Source organism: Sander vitreus, chromosome 8 (genome assembly GCF_031162955.1).
Source record: "Sander vitreus isolate 19-12246 chromosome 8, sanVit1, whole genome shotgun sequence".
NCBI lineage: Eukaryota > Metazoa > Chordata > Actinopteri > Perciformes > Percidae > Sander > Sander vitreus.
Window position 1 is genome coordinate 20,698,492 of NC_135862.1, and position 19,918 is coordinate 20,718,409.

The 19,918-nt window shown below is 40.9% G+C and overlaps 1 protein-coding gene across 1 annotated transcript in view; it reads left to right on the top strand.

The window, feature by feature from the left end:
* kcnq1.2 (potassium voltage-gated channel, KQT-like subfamily, member 1.2) overlaps nt 1-19,918 on the top strand; it is a 176,661-nt gene that overhangs the window by 104,926 nt on the left and 51,817 nt on the right. Inside the window, 4 exon segments of the mRNA XM_078256113.1 lie at nt 8,854-8,929; nt 9,927-10,021; nt 11,478-11,518; nt 13,409-13,470. Of these exon segments, the coding sequence (XP_078112239.1) occupies nt 8,854-8,929; nt 9,927-10,021; nt 11,478-11,518; nt 13,409-13,470 (274 nt within the window).

Below are 19,918 nucleotides of genomic sequence, written 5' to 3' on the forward strand. Positions count from 1 at the left end.
GGTCAGGTCTATTTTGATGGAAGATCCCCAAACTCCTCCGGTGGCCCCTGAAATAAATAATAAACAGTCCCTTACATGTCCCTATTCTGCAGGTATTCCACGCAAAGTTGGAAGTGCGCCCTCATTTAGAAGAAGTCTCCCGGCTAATACTGCCTTGTACTGACTGAAGTTGGAGAAACAGCTAGCTAGCTGATGTGATCCTTACCTAGCTATGGTACAGAAGTGAGATGTCTCACTCTGTAGCTAAAACAGAGACCTGAACACACAGGGTGAAAAGAGGAGCTACAGCAATGTGCAGTACAACAAAAATATAGTGTTTTTTGAAAATTAAACCATGTAAACCTATTCTGGTACAACCTCAAAATACAAAATGAGCATAACATGGGCACTTTAATCCAAAAAAATGGTGGCTAGAGTGGAAGGGAGTGGGCTTGGGTGCTCAGGGGCCTCAGTGCCAGGGGTTATCCAGGAAGATGATTCGGGGGAAAAATTCAAGGGTCCACCCCCAAAAATCTCCCCACCCCACCCAGGCAAGTGGACCCCCCGACTGGCAGCAATAAATAGATTCTTTCTCTAACATGCCTAATCCTGCTAAACAGCAACAAATCCTATTAGGCCATGAATTATAATCCTTCTTTACAAACTCACCCCCTCCTCCCCCACTGGAGAAACCCAATCGCCCTCCTGTCTTCATAACATGCACGTGCATACCCACACACATATAAACACACTAGACCCTTAAGAATGTTGGTCTGAACAGGAAGGAATTGTAGGTGTTGGATGTCCATGCATTGGTATGTATGTCTATATATGTGCATGCCTGCTTGCTTCCATTTATACTAAATGCTGGTGCATGTGGATTTGTGTGTGTGTGGCCTCTTGCAAGGCTTACTCCCCACATGTCAGTCAGCCTAGCTTATATACCTATATACCTATAGCCTACATATATACAAACTGTTGAAACACAGATACTCTCACACCAGGGTCAGAAATTAAAAATGCTTGTACAAGTGAAAATGAGGAGCAAGTAATGCTCCCAATAGTAGTTTGCTGTTATACATTACTCCTGTTAAATATAATTTTGTTCAATTATTACTTGACCGTAGTTGATTTGTGGGACAGCTTTAAAAAGAAGAACGTGTTAGCACCAACAAGAGTAACAGGAAAAATTCACACTTTTGTGTCAGCAAAGTATAACCTAAACGTAATCATAAAATATAACAGTGATGATGTTCGTTAAGATGATGTGTGTTAAAATTCACCGGTGTGCAGGCTTACAGGGGGAAACAGTGGATGTTTTGACGCGTTGTGCACTGCCCCTTAGGACAGACTAAGAGTCTATAGCCATGCTAACAGCTCTGTGAGGCTCATTGATAAGTAAACCAAACTGTTAGAGAGATAAACCAAAGTTTAAGGAACATTTTAAATTTGATGTGATGATGGTTGTCTCACTTTGCCAGACCATCCACACGCTGTGGAGCGGAGGAGGGTCTGGCTACTCAACATAGCATTCTGGGATGGGAGAAAAACATGCTCTGGTTTATTGGCATTTCTTTAAACCACTCAAAATCATCATGGGTGGTGCTAAGGTCTGCATGGAGCCACTGTAAAATTGTCATACGCAAGAAAACTCAGATTGTACAGATAGTCTAGCTAGCCGTCTCAATTTACCATGCAGAGATCTGAGGAGCAGTTAATCATAGTCCTCATAAATCCACCAGAGTTAAAAATTCAATCACAAAGAAAGTGGAAAGAAACAGACATACATGCGTCCGGTGGTATTTCAATCCCTAAAGTGGAACGTCAAGGGTATAGACTATGATGATGGTGACGAAGGATGTTGAGATATTTCAGTCTGGACTAAAAATTGGTTGACTGACTGACCAATCAACTGACTGACATTGCCATCGAGCCACACCGCATAGCTAAAAAGGTGCACCTGAATAGACACAAAACCTCCTTAAAACCAGATTTATGAGGGAAATGAAAATAAATTCTGACCCTGATTCATTCACTAACATGCATTCCCAAAATTACTAGCACAGCTTAGGCTAAACACTTAGACTAAACGAAGGTCTGGCACCAAAGAGGGGATCATTAACCCCAAATCTATCCGACTCTCTAATTAGGCTCACTTTGAAGAATAGTAACAGCCACGTCCTTCTCTTAAGGCTACACCTTAGGCCTGGAACATTAACCCTCAGAACCGGAATTAGTGGTCACGGCTTTGAGGTAGCCATTGTCCCAAACTCTCTTTTTGACTGCTGTGTTTGTCGACGGCAGGAACTGCAAGACCCTATCTTAACCCTTGTGTTGTCTTCCCTTCAACCTTGAAAAAAACTAGGGCTGTCAAAATAACGCGTTAATTTCGATTAATTAATCTGAGAAAAAATAACACGTTAAAAAAAATAACGCAGATTAATCCATTCCATATTGACGTTTGACCCGGAGCCGTTCTAGCCACCATTCGACTGTAAAATGAAGGAGGGAGACGAGAAAGCGCTGCCTGGATCATTCATTGGAACATTTACTTCTTCTTCCTGAATAGGGTTGGGTACCGAAATCCGGTGCTAATACCATTGACATATGGCTAATACGCCACCGGTGCCTTCATGACCTGCATCTACCAGACCGAATAGCAACGTGGATTTCGGTGCCTCATTTTGGTGCCACTGATATGTCTGCGCTTCTCTCTGATGCTCTGAAACAGACGTTACAGGAAACAGAAACATCGCAGCAGCTAACGTTAGCCTACCGCTAGCTAGTAGCTGAATTAAACATGGTTAAAATGCTGACAGCTCACGCTAAACGATGTAAAGTGTGAGTGTATTTCACTGTAGAGGATTCAACACCGGTGTCAGTACCCGATCTGTACCGCCTGTAAGATCCGTTCTGCGTATGTGCATAATTGTGTAGTAGAAAACTAACAATGTCCCTGTGCGATTTGTACCACGCATGCGTTGAAACACTTTATGACCAAACATCACAACTTTTTTATTAAATCTTTATTATACAATAGTCATAGCTACAAACAATCAAGACTTGTCACTGATCCAAAACCGTGTAGCGACGTCGTTGTTGTGTTGTTTATGTTAATGTTTTTACTTTTAATACTTCGTCTTGACTAATAACCATAGAATGTCTATTATTAATGTGATGAAGTGTAAACGTACATAAGTGTCCTTTTGAAGATGGGATGACAGCTCTTCCAGCCACCACTGCTGTATACCACTATAGTAGCTACATGCTAACGGCAGTAAACATGTCAATCTTAGCTGGCAATGTTGTTAAATTCTCCCCAATTCCGGGTCATATTCCTGCTGAAACATGTCCAATTGTGTAGTGTTTGGTTCAGAAGCCTTTATCTGCGATTTTTGACGTTAGAATGTGCTGCTTTGTTCCACTACAATCTAACGTTAGCATACTCATAGCTAACTATTGTAGCTGCATGCTAACGCGACATAGCAGAGCATATATAGCTAGCTATATATGTAGCTACGTATGTAGTAGGACTTTGTACCGTAAAAAATCACCAATAAAGGCTTCTAAACCAAATACTAAACAAATACAAATACAGTAAAGTGACCGGAATTTGGGGTGAAATGTCCAGCATTGAGCTACATAATAGTTTGCTAGGAGTTAGCTGGTCTCTCACAGAGATCTCATTTGTAGCCCTGTTTTTACCTGATACTTTCATAGAAGTACAAACACATGACGTGAGAGGTATACACATGCTTAAACTTTATTTAAAGCATGATTAACCTGAAGCAAGACGGAGTCATGTCTTAAAACACCAAAGCAAGTCTTCTAGCTCAGGCTAGCTAGCGTTAGCAAATTACCTTCAAAGTTGCAAAGAAATGATGAAAACCTTTGAAGCCTTTATTTAATTTGCTACATGGTGTTGTACTGGATGGCCGGACGACCCTCCGTATATCATTAACAGATACTTTAGGCAACTGCAGCAAACACCTTGTAAACTTCATCTCTGCCATCATAACGGTCTACTGTCACTGTCTAATGTTTTCTTCTGGTAACCAGAAATGTCCAAACATCCTTACGCCAATGCGTGCATAGAGCTGTGAAGTTTGCCAGTGTTCGCGCAAGCGTAGAACTGATCAGGCAGTGTCGTAAAACACGTGGAGTTTCTGCGCATGCGCTGGATTATGCGGATTATGAACGGATTTTACAGGCGGTACGGATCGGGTACTGACAACCAGGAAGTTGTTGTTAAAGGCCCTTTTCCCATCTGGTGGTTGTTTTTCTCATTCAACAGCAATTTTCTAGTGAAATAAGTTATTGTTATAGTGATTACGGTGATTCGGTTAAGGCACCAGGCAAAAATTATGTATGCGATTAATTTAGATTAATTAATCACAGAGTATGTAATTAATTAGATTAATCAATTAAATCGATTAAAACTTTTTTTCACAATTTGTCTTTGCTTTTTCCAACGTTTTACATTTTAAAATTTTTCTTCTACACATTTTCAGCGCTTATTTCTACGTGCAATATTTTCTGAAAACAAAAATTTTAAACGGGCCAATGTGACCCGAAGTCAACACAAGGGTTAAGAGGATCGACTGCAGGATTCATGGGTGTATCAAAGGAATATTTAGACTATATTGCAATATACAGAAAACAGTATCTATATTTTATGTAAGAACCCATGGAAACTATAGCCTTAAAATACCTACAATTTACAGATTAGAATATTAGTTCATTGTGGTCTTCATACCCTAGCAAAAAGCTTTTTTCTCACGGCTGTAATTTCAAATTTTCTCAGCTGTCTAACTGGAAACCTCCTCGCCCCAAATCTTTAGTTAATTTGGCAGTTAGAGCCGTGTCAAGAGGAGTTCACCAGTCATTAGTCTACTTGTTAGAAGTGCGCTCCTCTCCAATCTTCTCTCCGTGTGGTGGGAAAGCGCGGTGTCTGTCTCTGTTCTCCTCAAATAATGACAGGTTGTGAGACTTGGCGCCATTAACATTAAACATGGGTGGGACATTTTCTTAGGTCACCAGGATGTCGACCATCTCTCTCAGAGGAGTTATTTTCATTGGTTGGATTCTTTCACAAGCTTAAAAACGGGAGACTTTTCTTCACATGTACAGTACCTTTAGAGGTATGTGGTGACAGTATGTGTATGACATCAGTCTACATAGGGATGCTTTGCAAATGCAACATAGTATCTAATGGTGGACATCCCAAGTATATATCAATTTCTTTCAAAGTTCCTTTCAACTTTGTCAAAGTCAAGAACAAAAGATATTTTGCTACACTGTGTGGACAAGAATGTATGAGAGAGATTTAAGCTCTGTATTAATGTGCATTTGCATTACACACAACCATGTCCTTTCATAGTATACAGTTGTTTCACAGTGTGTTTGTGATAGAAGTGCAGGAGTTTAGGGTGATAGCAAATATACAGAATCTCTGGCCTCTCGTTTTCTCTCTCTCTCTCTCTCTCTCTCTCTCTCTCTCTCTCTCTCTCTCTGTGGCCACACACATAAAACATGGCTCGCTCGCTCGCTCTCTCTGTTCTCTCTTTGTCATCAGCTCTTAATGGGCACTGGGCTTTGATGTGGCTTGGTTGCTGCTATTGTCTCCAGCATGTCTTGATCAGTGTCCATTGATCTGAAGGGGGTGGGGAGCATGAAAATAACTGGAACAGACACGGGGAGGAGAGAAATGGTTGAATCAGAAGCCATATTTAACTAGCTGCATCTTGCTGGATAGAGGGCAGTTGAGTCAAGTGTCAAATAAAATGAGAAAGTCAGAAACACACAATAGGAGACACAACGACGAGGAAGGAGGAAAACAGAGGGTGTGAGAGTGAAACAGAGCGCAAGCATGGAAAGACAGTTTGCAATCAAAAAATAGTGATTTGGATGTCTCAAATAACACATTTATTCAGTTGTCTTTAACCAGAATCATAAATATATGTAATTAAGAAAATAAAATGTGACTTCAGCTCTGTGGTCACACAGCATAGGTGATGTACACGTTTGCTGTCTGCCGACCAAAAGGAAACGGAAGGACAAAAAAGACATTGAGTGGTTAGGGTTTTGGTGTTGCACTAAAATGTAAAATTAAGTATGTTTATGTTTTTGTATGCACCAACCACCAAGGGAAATTCCTTGTAGGTGTTACTTACTTGGTCATACATTTAATTCTGATTCTGTAAATTGATATCTTTATGAAAATTTGAAATGCTTGTGTGGATACATAGCATTTTCACAAGTAATAAGCATCTTCAGATTTAGCTTGCTTAGTGTGGAGGTGGCCTGAGAAAAACAAAGTTGGGTTAAACTTCTTGTGTAAACCACTTTTAGAGCTGGTTTAATTTCCCACGAGACAAACCCTTTTACGGAAATCCACATGGGGAAATTTCTTGCGTTAGAATCGCTTAGAAGCCCATTCATTTAAAACTGTCATTGAATGGAGAAACTTGGCTTTTACAATATAGTGTCTCACTTATAATTCTTACAAGGACACTCTCTGGCATGCCATCACTTTTAGATCAAACATTTCTAAAAGAATGTAGTCATCTTATCCTTCCAATATATGATAAAGGTCTGTTTTTGAGGCGAACAGAGAAGCACATCTCTTTGATTGACCAAAGCACCAGCCATAAAGCTTATCTCTCACACACAGAGATGCGCACACACACACACACACACACACACACACACACACACACACACACACACACACACACACACACACACACACACACACACACACACACACACAGGCCAGCAGTCTGGCTGGGACCTGATCGTAACACATTGATGTCTAAGGCTGCTCTCTCCTGACTGACTCCGAGGTTATTGCAACGCACCATGGAAGCACAGGATATTTGACAGTCCCCTGCCAAATAAAGAGGCGAGGGGGTGGGGGTTGAGGGAGAGTTGCCATTGACAACTCAGAGATCTCCAAAGTGACCATCAGAAAATGAAAAAAGGGAAAACTTATTAAGAGAGAAAGGTCCAGGGGAGGCCATGGGGCTAAATCTGTCATAGCTTTTCAAGAGAGGGACAAGGCCAGTCCATGACTCCAGCAACTACAGCAACTACAGCTTGTATATGACTTCTACAGTTGACCTAATGAAGAATAGCGAGTCTGTTCAGAAGGAGTTGGAGTTTAATCTGTAAAAGAAGAAAAAAAACACAACCAGCCTTTCCAATAAAGAATGAATCATAGAGCGCAGGACAATGGAAAATATATTGAAGTCGTCGTGGGCGAGATCTGAGCTTTGCTGACTCAAGAGGAGTCCCCAGGATACACTGTGTGTCAAATCCTCTGCACAGATGAAAAATAAACACGAAGGGGAGAAAAGAGAGAGGGGAGGCATGAAGATGAGTAGGAGGCAGAGTCAGAGCCGGCAAGTGTTTGAAGGACAGCATCAGCAGAGAGATGTGGGAATTACATTCCTTCAGTTTCTGTGTGCCAAATGTTTAATGGAGTGGAGGAGGGGTTAGTGTTGGACAAAAACCCTCCGTGTTATTCTTTTATCTCACTTACCCAATGAACATGTGTGCGCATTTGTGTCAAACACAGGAAACGGGAGGAGGGCAAGGAGGGAGCGGGGTACAGTTGTACAATGAGCAAAACCACACATGTTTTTTGTTTCCTACATGTGTTTTCTTTACCAATTATGCTCAAACCTCCGAGTCACAACAAAACACATCCCTCTCCTGATCGACTATGGAGAGCAAGGAGGTGGGGGATAGACTCTTTTTTTCATTCAAAATAGGGCCTTATGGTCTTTATGTTTGGCATTGTTTGTGTGCATTTCCTCCTATAGCTTGGGCAGGCCTTGCGTGGAGGGCAGGAAAAAAGACAGCGGCCCGACGGCCTTTGATGTTTATGTTTTATGGTCCCATGTCAACACATTGTCTCTTAAGTCCTTTTGTTGTCCCTCTGCCTAATTAAGACCTTAGAGCGACTTGTTGACTCCACAAAGACCCTTATTTGGGGAGGGGGAGGATACTGTGTGTGTGTGTGTGTGTGTGTGTGTGTGTGTGTGTGTGTGTGTGTGTGTGCGCGCGTGCGGGCATGTCTGTTTATGTGTGTCATGGGTGTGCATGTGGGTGTGTGTCCTTTGATTGGGATGCAGTTTGAGAGAAACGTTCATTACCCACTACCTACATAAACAAAGGGCTTTGACATAACAATGTCATTCATTTTCTGTTTGAGAGCCGTTGTGAATTTTCTCATTATCTATTTTCACATAAAATGCTACTGTCACATATCCAAGGACATGTTTCGGCATTTTCTGACAAAAAAAAATCACATGAGCACCAGCACAAAGCACCCAGAGAGCCTCCTTAAAAAAAAAAACACAAGTGCATGCCATACAGTCACTATGGTATGCAAGTATGAGTTTGTGTGTTTTGTTTGTGTCCAGTGGTTTCTGTTTCAGTGTTTAGCTCCATACCAGTGGGCTTTCTTTTGTGTTGACAAATGTGCTGCTTTGAGCTGAGGGGCATGTTTTTTGGACTCCTCTTAATGCGAACTGAGTCGAATTTTCCTTCTGTATCACTGCACCATGTTGCAGAATCAGTTCTGACCAATAAGGCAAGCACTGATATAGAGCAGGGGTTAATCTGTTCTGACACATTTTTGTGGACATGAATGCATACCTTTCTATGTGTGAGCTTTCCTTTCAGGGCCACATGTTTTACTGTTGCATGGTACACACATTGTCCCTTGATTCTTGAATGCAGCAAGAGCCAATTAGACTGGGTTTGGAGCATGCAGCCTTTCTTGTCTTTTTGTATTTTCTTTTACAACTCTTGTACAACAAGGAATCCTGTCGATTTAGCCTAAATCAGTCTCTCTTTCTGTCGTAGATTGTCCCATGCACAGAGATCAGCTGTAAAAGTCCTCCGCAGAATGCAGTACTTTGTGGCCAGGAAGAAGTTTCAGGTAAGCAAAAAGAAAATCCAGAGGAGGGGAGAGAATTTCTACTGAGTTAAGGAGGGGGAAGATAAAGACAGAGACAGATTGGGAGTGAGAGAACCGTGTGTGTGTGTGTGTGTGTGTGTGTGTGTGTGTGTGTGTGTGTGTGTAGTGTAGTGTTTGTGCGGTTATACAGGATGAACAGGGGGAGCCCCAAGGGCATATATCAGCTGCAGCGCTGCTGTGCAAGTGTACATGTGTGTACGTGTGTGTGTGTGTGTGTGTGTGTGTGTGTGTGTGTGTGTTTGTGTGTAAATGCCTGAAACTTGCACCTGCATGTCTTTTTTGTGCGCACTTCAATTCAGGCATGGTATCAAGGGAAGTCTACTAAACTGTCTCTGGGGCAACAGTAGGAATTTACTTACTGTACAGCACTCACAAAACACACACTTACAAAAATAGACTATACACACAGCAGGACATGGCCTCACACAGCACTTAAGGCAGTGGAATTATGTTAAAATATTTTGTGCAGTAAATTATTTTACTTAAAAAAAAACATAATCATGTTTGCGATACTTTGGCCATCATTTTCATGCTTCATGTTATTGTCGAATGGTTCCTACGTACAGTATATTCTTACCATTTCCGAGTGTTCTATATGTTTTCAATTATGGCCTAAGTGATCTCAGCTGCAGAGGCTATACTCTGTGTATACCAAGGATACCCTAAAGAGTTCACTGGGTTCTTTCTGATGCTGCTTGTATCCACGTCACACTAAACAAAGCTGTGAAAAGACCTTAACACCATTGCTTTCTACATACCCATGCACATGTCAGTGGGTGCGTGCGTGCATGCACACACACACACACACACACACACACACACACACACACACACACACACACACATTGAGTTAACAATGAACCCTTTGCACCCAAGGGGGTTGGGGATGTTTTCAAGGACTGGGCAACTGAGCGCTATGGTTGACAATGGCTTTTGTGTCTTGGTGTGTGATCCACAGCAAGCACGGAAGCCCTATGATGTGCGGGACGTGATCGAGCAGTATTCCCAGGGTCACCTCAACATGATGGTCCGCATCAAGGAACTGCAGAGAAGGTGGTGTCTTCGACCTTGTTTCATGCTCTTTCTTTCTTAGTTCTGTCTCTAACTTTGTCTTAGTGGATTTAAACTTTTTTTTGTTACATTTTTGGCACCATTATGTTGGATACCACTTCATAGTCACAAGCAGAAGGAAGAAGTCAGAACACAAAAAAATATAATCTCATTTTAAAAGAAAGTAGATTGTGTTAAGTCTTCTTTTGGCCAATGTTGTCTTATACCATTTTCCATTGGCACAGTATGGCACACATTAGCTCGGAACTGTCACATTGTACGATGAACATTTGTGTTTCTGTTTGTCCTGCCTTAACTAGGCATATGCTTCATTACAAATTTCTCTATTCAGCTTTCAGTAATTGCAGGACAGTTTGTTACTGTTCTTACTGCTGGACTCTGATTTGTTACACCTTGTTGTGCTTTGTTAAGCTGTAATGAAGCCCAGTCCCCACTAAAGTAAAACCCTTTTGTGCTTTTCTCGCACATTTTCTCTGCTTTTATACACAACACTCTCCCATGAAGAAGGTTGCCTAGGTAATAAATTGGGTCCAACTTATGTACGTCACCTGGACCTTGTAACACATTTTTGCAGTAATTCAGCTGAACCAGGTAATGCACTGTGGACTTTTGAAACCAGCAGGGCATCATAATGTATCAGTAAATCAAGAAAATACTTTGATTATTTAATATCATTTATAACTAACTGCAGTAATAAACTGTCTGTACACCTACAAAGTTCTCAATGCTGCAGTTTACATGTAGGGACCCTTATTATGCTACCGTGGAAGTGTGGTGCTATTTTGAGCCTTGTTAGTGGTATAGAAATAGCTTTATTAGAAAGAAGAAAGAAAAGTGCCCTGAATGACTAGCATTAAGCTAATCAGTGGTTCGCGCTAGCTTGTTTCAAGCTAGCGAAACATTTGATGACCATGAAAACATATCCCAGAGAACGGGCGACTAGGTACACATGTGTTATTAACCCCTAGGTTCATTTTGCGCCGGAATTGTCCTTTAAATGAAATAAAGTTAAAGTGATTGCTGAGATGAAAATTCACACTTGATTTGAGGTGATGAAACGAAGGCAATGCTTTACAGTGCATATTGAATTGCTTCAGCAAATAGTTTGATGACTAACAGTCTACATGTGCAAGTGAAACCTCTTAGAATTCTCATTGTTTATTTTGAAAGTTTGACATGTGGAAGGAACATAGCATTCATTTATTTATCCCTTTAAACTTGCATGTGTTTTTTTCCCCTGAAAGCAGTAATTATATGAATACCGTTCAAGCTGACGCCATTTGTTTAATTTTATTGGCTGTATAAATTTACTTATATTATTTTACTGTTTTGTTCATGAGCTGGAATAAAGTGATGTTTACTCAACTGAATCTCCTCTGTATCTGGCCAGTGTTTTTACCTTTCTCAGTCTAATTCATTCTTTTGTCTTTTTCCCCAGGCTCGACGGCACACTGGGGAAGCCAGGAATGTTTCTTCCGGGTAAATACACAGAAAACATAACAGTCTACATCTGATAGACAGCCATCACTCCTCACTCCATCTCTGTGTTTACACCTGACACATATACAAGCTGTGCTAGACTAAATATGAGAGAAAGAGCTCCTTGATGTCTGTGCATATGTCTCTGTTTGAATGTGGGTATGTTTACAAGTGTATTTCCATATTTGTCAGTATGTATTAATTTAATATCTGATTTAAGCAAAGAGTTTACTAAGTATTCATTAATCATGAAGAAATTATTTGTTGCATCAACATGCATAATGTGGGTCCTTTTATAAACTGCAACTGACTTAAAGTGTAACTCTCGCCAAAATGCAACTTAGGGTCTTTTTGTGAATGTACCCAAGTCAAACTTTCGTTTTAAAGCGTATTTAGGACAGAAGCGCCACTTTTAAGATTTACTGTATTTTTATTTTTCGGTCAAATGGCCTTTTGAATGGGAGTAATAGGGGCACTTTTATGCTAGCCTCAAAATAGCTATTTTTAAAACACTAAGAAGGCTCAACACAACATGAAACTTTGCTTGAAGTATGACCAGGGTCTCTACACCTTAACGAAAGCATTGACAACACTGTTTGTGTAACCAGTTTTTTTAGAGTTTACTAAAAAAGGTTTTGAACAACTCACCGTAGCTCTTGTTGTTTCCGGCCGCTACCACCTCGGCAGTCAAAACGAGTCGATATCAAAACAAGTAGCCACAGATTTAGTATACCCTTGTGCACCGGTGTAGTTCATGTGTAGAGCCCCTGCTGATACTTGGAGCAAAGTTTCATGTTGTGTTGAGCCTTCTTAGTGTTTTAAAAATAACTATTTTGAGGCTAGCATAAAAGTGCCCCTATTACTCCCATTCAAAAGGCCATTTGACCGAAAAACGAAAATACGGTAAATCTTAAAAGTGGTGCTTCTGTCCCTAAATATGCTTTTAAACGAAAGTTTGACTCGGGTACATTCACAAAAAGACCCTAGGTTGCATTTTGGCGAGAGTTACGCTTTAACTATGATTAGGAAACAGGAAAATAACCTGTGCATAACGTCATGCTGAAGGAATAAAATGGGGGAAAAATGGCAATTTAGTCTGATTATCAGGATCCTTATAAAGTAACTAATGTAAGTTAATGATTTATTCCTTTGTTTTCTCCCTCCCATTTTCCTCCAGTCCAATTCCCAGTTGCTTAGTAAACATCTCTTGGCTGACCCTGGTCACCAACATGGTTAACCAGTAGGCCAGTTAGACAAGGGACTGAATTAAGAAAACAGCGCTCCAGAGCCCTGTACTCTCCAACTTTGCATACTCTCCAAGGCTACGCCACACACATTCCAAACACACATATAGACAAACAGTATGAAGGAATGGTTGTACTCACACATTGAATTATACACATCTGTGAAAACACCATTGAAGAGTTTTTACACTTTTCTTAAGATACATTCTCAGAAAATACTGTGTTGCTAATGCAGATCCAGGGATATAATGGAGGCTTAAACTACCTAAACTCAGTTTACGCAACATTTGATATGAAGAATAGAGTTAATTTGTGTTTTTAAGGCTAAATAACTTTTTCTGACATGTATTTACTGTTTACATTACAGTAGGGGGCTGGAAACTGCCACTGTTACCGGTACCCACAAAAGATTGAATCGCAAGCCTTCAGGGTTCTTACTGTAAATGAAAATATTATGTTTGTAATGTGTGAAGGCAGTAATTGATCTGAGTTTGACCAAATTTACTTTTTGTACGTTTTTGTGTTTTTGCAAATACCACCAAGAAACTCAGTAGTACATTTTTTCCATCAAGCCAAATGTATTGATATAAGCACTGAATGTTTGTTTGTGTGTATAGATGTTTGAATCTCTTTTTTCATTTACCAGGAAAAGGAGACGATAAAGAATACCCAACTATTGGAGCGCGACTGATCAGGCTAGAAGATAAGGTAGGCACACTCCTGCTGCTCTGTGTGTGTGTGTGTGTGTGTGTGTGTGTGTGTGGGTGTGTGTGTGTGTGTGTGTTTTGTCTGTAAGTAAGAGAGATACACTGATTACATTGCCCTTGGTGTTCATAAGCAGAAGTATGTGTGTGTGAGACTGCATAACTGTGTTTCCGAGTCTCTGTTATCAGATGAATGCGTGTGGTGTCTGATCCAATCTTTTGATGTGGCCATGTTTTGGCTGGGCATGGTCAGTCTGTGCCAATGCCAAACATTCACCTGCATTCTCTGCCTTTAAACTTATCAGTATCTATTCAGTGCTGCTTTACTCTTTTTTTTTCTATGTGGGCTGGGTCATTTTGATGATTTTCCATGCCAGCCCTTCTTTTTTTCTGTAATACTAGGTATGTTGGGTGGTGACAATTTTTGGATGTTTGTTTTTCCATAGGTGAATATTAAAGTACTGGAAGCATTAGGGGGGCTAAAGAGAAAAGTATTTATACAGTGAGGCATAGCCAATAGACAACAGCTGCGTCATGAAGCCCATGGGTGTAACTAGGCGTGTCCTCTCTCATAGAGGAACGGGCACAACGTGATGTTGGCATGATACCAACCCTGATGCCAGTGTAATGCCAAGTTAGACATGTCGCCTCTGGGGATGGTTGTACCAGTTTGACTGGTGTGTGTGAATGCCTTCCTGTCTCTGTGTCTTTTCATGTGCAAAGCATAGGATATGAAATGTGTTTGTTAGATTTAGTGTGTGGCTACATCTACTGTCTGTTTTTCTGACTGGTGGCATCGCTAGAAAGTGAAATTATGTTTGTGGATTTGAAAAGGTTTGAAAACCTGTTAAAGCATGTTTTTTTCATGTCACTGGTGTTTAAAATTGAATACAAACCTTATAGTCATGTTGTTTTCACATCTTACAGTGAACGAAAACAACCCCCATACAATAGAACAATGCATTCTGTAGCCACTTCGTTTCTATTCAAGTCAGCCAGCTCAGGATTTCCCCCACTTTGCCTTAACGTTTACCATCCCATGTCTGTGCGCTCATCAACACTGATGTTCTTAATGTTTGCATGTGTTTACTGTTCTCATACCCCTTTGTTACGGAGAGAGGAGTAATGATCTTGAACCAATGTACCCTGCAAGCCTGAAGACCTCCCTCAGTGATTGAGTTACGGCCCATTTGCTCTGGACTACATGTTGTGATCGCAATCTCCTGATTGGAAACATAAACCTGCATTCAGAAGTGCCTGCCCTACCTATGACTCCCTCTCTCTTTCTCTTTCATTGTCTCTCTTTACCCTCTTTCACTTTTTCTCTCTCTCCACTCTGCCCTGACATGAAGGCAAAATACAACTGAGAGGTGGATAATTGAGTGACAAATCAATGGGACCCTACTGGTGCAGGCTGCTTTCCCTCCTAAACAATTTGGAACCAATCCCCATTCCTCTAATCAGAACTGCATTTGCATGCATTGCTGCAACAAGCGTCCTCTCATAGTGAAACAGAAGAGTAGCAACAGCAACTTGCGACACAGAGAGCCACCCATCCTTCATAATTACTATTTTCCTCGCCTCAGCTCCCGCCCCCTTCCCCTCTTTCATTTCTGGTCATGTGAATTTCTTGTTTTGATGGTTCTGACGGGCCGCACACCTGTTAAATGGGAAAGGGGGGCCTCCTTTTCCCCTCGGGCAGCAGGTGGATGAACCCGCCGACCTATGTTACTTGGTACATTCCCTGGTCCTCCTCCAGATACGCTTGCACCGTTTAGCTCCAGTAGCTCTTCATAGATATTATTGTCTGCTCTAGATAAAGTAAATGTCAGCTTTATGTTGCTGGAATGCAGTGACTTTATAATTGCATTTATAGTGTAATAGCAATAATTCAATAAAATGACCTCGGTTGAAATTGAACACAGCATTTCATTTGTGCTCCTGACCCGTTTGTTTGTTGAAAAAGACTGATTTAGACACTTAACAAAATGTATTTACTTTTCAAACAACATTTCAACATGAAGCCTGTGTTTCAGCAGCAACATAATGCCCCATTCATAACATAACACTCAAGCTAAATGAAAGTTTACAGAAGATGTATTGTGATATAAAATACACAATGAATCATGTTTGTTGTAACTTTGGTTTGAGTGCCCTTGAGTTCAGTCGTCAGTTGCTTGTTTGCAACAGAATCTCCAGCACCAACACTTTTGTTTGTCTCGCATCACTGCATGCATTTCATAACCTTGTGTAATTTCTAAGTTCCGTCACCTCTTGCATGTTGCTCATAATAGTAAACCTAATCACACACGAAGCAAAACCCTGGTGTCACAGTTGAATCACCTCTGTATAGGATCATGCCCAACAACCCTGAGGAATTATTCATCAACTCTGTGCCCTAATGTTTGTGTTTGTGTGTGTGTGTGTGTGTGTGTGTGTGTGGGTTTGTTCCCATGCCTTTCTCAATACTCACTCTTGGTCGGCCTCCAGCTAAATTTTTTTTGTTGTTGACAAATTCCCACTTTCTACTCCCCTTTCCCCTGTAAAAAACCCCAGACATCAACCACTCTCACTGCACTTTATGCTGCAGCTGAATAAGTAACAGAATCATTTTCTTGTCCAGCTATTGTCAGCACATCACTTGTAGATGAATTTATCTTCAGTGGGCTGATGGGGGCTCGGGCATTGTGTGTCCTGTACAGGGTTAGACAGTGATTTATCACACAAAGACAAAGACACATATAGGTCTACACACACATACACTCACACACACATGAGTATGGAGTCGATTAATCACTAATGTGTCTAACCCCACACACTCAAGATTGAATTCTCCAGGAGCGACTTGGAAACGAAGATGGATGGCACTCTCTGACAATGTGTTATCTTTCTGTCAGACCCACTCGATGAAAAATACCCAAACGACAAGTTTAAACAGTGGCCAGTGTCTCTGGGCTTCAGCGTGGCCTTTCAAAACGGAGCTTTCTGCATGCTTTAGGATTAAGCCAGCCCACTGTTTGTGGTAAATCTCTCCCAGTTTTATAGCAACAGCATTTTTCCTCTCAGCAATAGACAGAAAGGGCAGGGATATTACAACAATATGCTCTCACATGGCCGGTAAATGTCTGTCTCTAAAACAAGCTTCTTTAATTTGATCCTATTTTGTTTTAGAAATGTTACAATATTGTGAAGTGTAGTGCAGCCCAGAGCAACTCGGCAACTTAAAACCAAAATGAGTGTGTAGAGCTAATGGCAGCAGCCTTTAATTATGTATGTAGGAAGGGAAATTAGTTTTGTTCGAGATTGAAAGTTTTTCACAAGGTGGAAAAAATATGAGTCCACATCAAACCTATACATGTAGTATTTATAAATGTGTGGTAATATACATTTTTATTTGCTGGCATTAAATAATCTGTATGTTAAAAAAAGGTCTTCATTTATCAGCAAGGGGGCAATTATTTTGTTTCACATGCAATATTGAGTCTGTCGTCATTTAGTCATCAAAGTGGTATTCAGTTGTATTTGGAGGCTGCATCGGTCTTTGTTGGGTGTAAAACCGTCAGCAGTGTCTCGTGAGGAAAAAAACCTCTAATGTGCCCTCCAGACCGGCACAGATATGTCTCTGCTCCACACATCATTATTTGTGTTGCTCTAAGTGCACTACATGGACCATACATCACACTCACTCTGTGGTTGACTTCACTCCGCTATATTAGGGCAAGCATGCTGTGCCATGTATGTCACGCTTATATCATGTGCATTAGCACTAGGCGTACGCCAAAGAATGCATGCCCTGACCGTAATAGCATCTCAATTAGGTAAGTATGCTGTAAATTACAGCAAGGCCAAATACTGGAAATACTTGAGGGCCGGGACAGAGTGTTGTGTTTGTTAGGAGTCCATCTGTAAGGCATTTAGGGCCCCACGTCTTTAAAAGCATGGCTTTGAGGGGGGCAGGAGTGTGTGTGCATGAGTGTATTTAGACTGGTCCGATCCAGACCCAGTGGAGTGCTTTAGAGATGAGGGCCTGGTAAACACACACACACACACACACACACACACACACACACACACACACACACACACACACACACACACACACACACACACTCATATATACATATTTATACATTAGACCATATACAAAAATTCAAGTAGATATACAGGCACACATAAATATACAAATGCATTAACACACATACACACACACACACACACACACACACACACACACACACACACACACACACACACACACACTGTTGTCTATCCAGCAGTGTCTCAGTGTTTCAGCTGAGCTCTCAGCAGTGCACCAGCAAACAGGAACAGCTTGAGACTGAACGGCTGAAGGGGAAAGCAGAGGAGTAGCAGCAGCATTTAATGCCTTAAATCTATTAATGATTGTGCATAAATAAATCTATTGTATCCAATCATGGTTTTCTCTATTTTGGATATTGGCACCCAGAACAAGTTACAGCCCACATCAATAAGAACTGTTACTGTAATCCCTTTTAAGTGCCTGTGGTATTCTCTTTGGCTATAGTTGTGATGTTATGTTCTTCATGGAAATCTTAACTTTTACGATCACAACAACACCGGAACTAAACAGAGCTGAATTAGCAGAACTTTTATGCATTTCTTTCACATCTACTGCAGTCAGATTCACTGTGTTCACTCGGAAGTAATCACTTCACATTGGTAGGCACTTTTAATGACATTTTGAACATGTTAAGAGGCTAAAAACAACTTTAAAACTTGCCCTGTTTAAGTCTGTTGAGTGCTAACTCTAGCAGAAGGATAACACGGTGTAGGCAGCACCGATTGTTTTAGTTTTTCTTGCTACTGACAGCACTCCAAATTTACAAACAACAGAGCTACGTGTTGAAATTGACCGGAATTCTCCTTTAACTGAAATCAAGCAATACTGTAATGTAACAGCATGTTACAGACCACATACAGAGATGTAAACGGTTTTAAAGAGATTTTTAAATTCTTTGGACGTGAAAGATTTCCAATGAAGTCCCCACTTTTCTTATGTCATGCTCAATTGCAATTTAGGGAGAAAGGTTCTTTTTCAGCCTATTTAGGTTTATAGGAATGATTCAGAGGGGTTAGAGCCACAATTGGCATCTTCAATCTTTTTTGGATAACATATTATAATAATCACAAGCACGCCTACCTAATGGATTGGTTTGTGATTGCTGTATAAAAGGAATTAAAGATGGAAAAAAAACATTGGGAAGTTTTTTCACTCAGTGTTGTATCAATTTGTCCCTTTGTGTAGAGTTCAGTGCAGTATAGCGGCTGAACTAATTCCCACTTTGTTATTGAGAGTAATGAGACAAATGCATTTGACATCAATATTGTCTACAGTATACATTTGAATATTATTTCATTAGACACTATTAAAATGATTATATTTGTACCGTATTTAGTTGCATAGAGTGGTCACACTGTACCCTACATTGCCTTGCTCCCTCCTCCTTCCCTTCGTCTGGGTCATCGGTGTCGCTCTATTCATTTCTTTCCTACATATTCCCTAAACCCTCTCTCTGTCCCTTTGTAATTCAAGTGATGGTCACAGTGACCCATAGTCTGTCCATTTCCTGCCCTTCTGCTAGAAAGGGTGACAAAGAATCTGCTGCAATCAGGCCTCCGCTTGTCCAACAGTGTCTATCTTTTTAGTTCTCTGTTCCCCCTCTTTTTCTCTTTTCCAGAATGGACACCTCTCTGTGTTTTCCCCTCTTTGCTCCTATTCCCAGCCTTTCTCTGCCCTGAGAGCACCCTGTCTGTTGTTGTGCTGTGTTTTGATATATGTGTGTATTTGGCCCCAGCGTGATCAGCGGGGAGCCGGACTGACCAGGCCGGTCTAAACAAAGAGAGGAAACTTGGCAAAGGAAAACCATGGACACACACAAATCCTGGAACACACAGCTCCACTGCAGCGGCCAAACTCCTACTGCCCCATGCAGCAGACAAGCACATACAGAATCTTCCTGCATGTCTGGACTTGGCCGCGATAGCTGGTTTTCTTTCCTGATTAAATCTAGTTCTCTCAATCCTTTGCACTACCACAGAATGTATATGGATAAAATATGTAGATCTGTGCAAAAATGCTTGTGTTGCATTATTTTCTCAGTGGAAAAAATGTTTTCATATTTAAAAGGAATTGTTGCTACAGGGAGGTCAGAGGTCATTCTCCTCTACAGAACAACAGCTCCTGGAGCTGCTAGGCTTTTAGTGTTCCTCAAAGACATATCAGCGGAGACAAAATTACAGTACATGTTTGAACTGACATTAGTGCTGTATCAAGTGCAGCCTTAATAACTTCAGTGAGCAGAATACGAATAATTAAATTGTTTACCTTGCAAGGGAAAGGAAAAAAATGACAATCCCCATGATAGCTTTTTACAGCTGTAAAATCATTTCAAATGTAATTAGAAATGACTGTA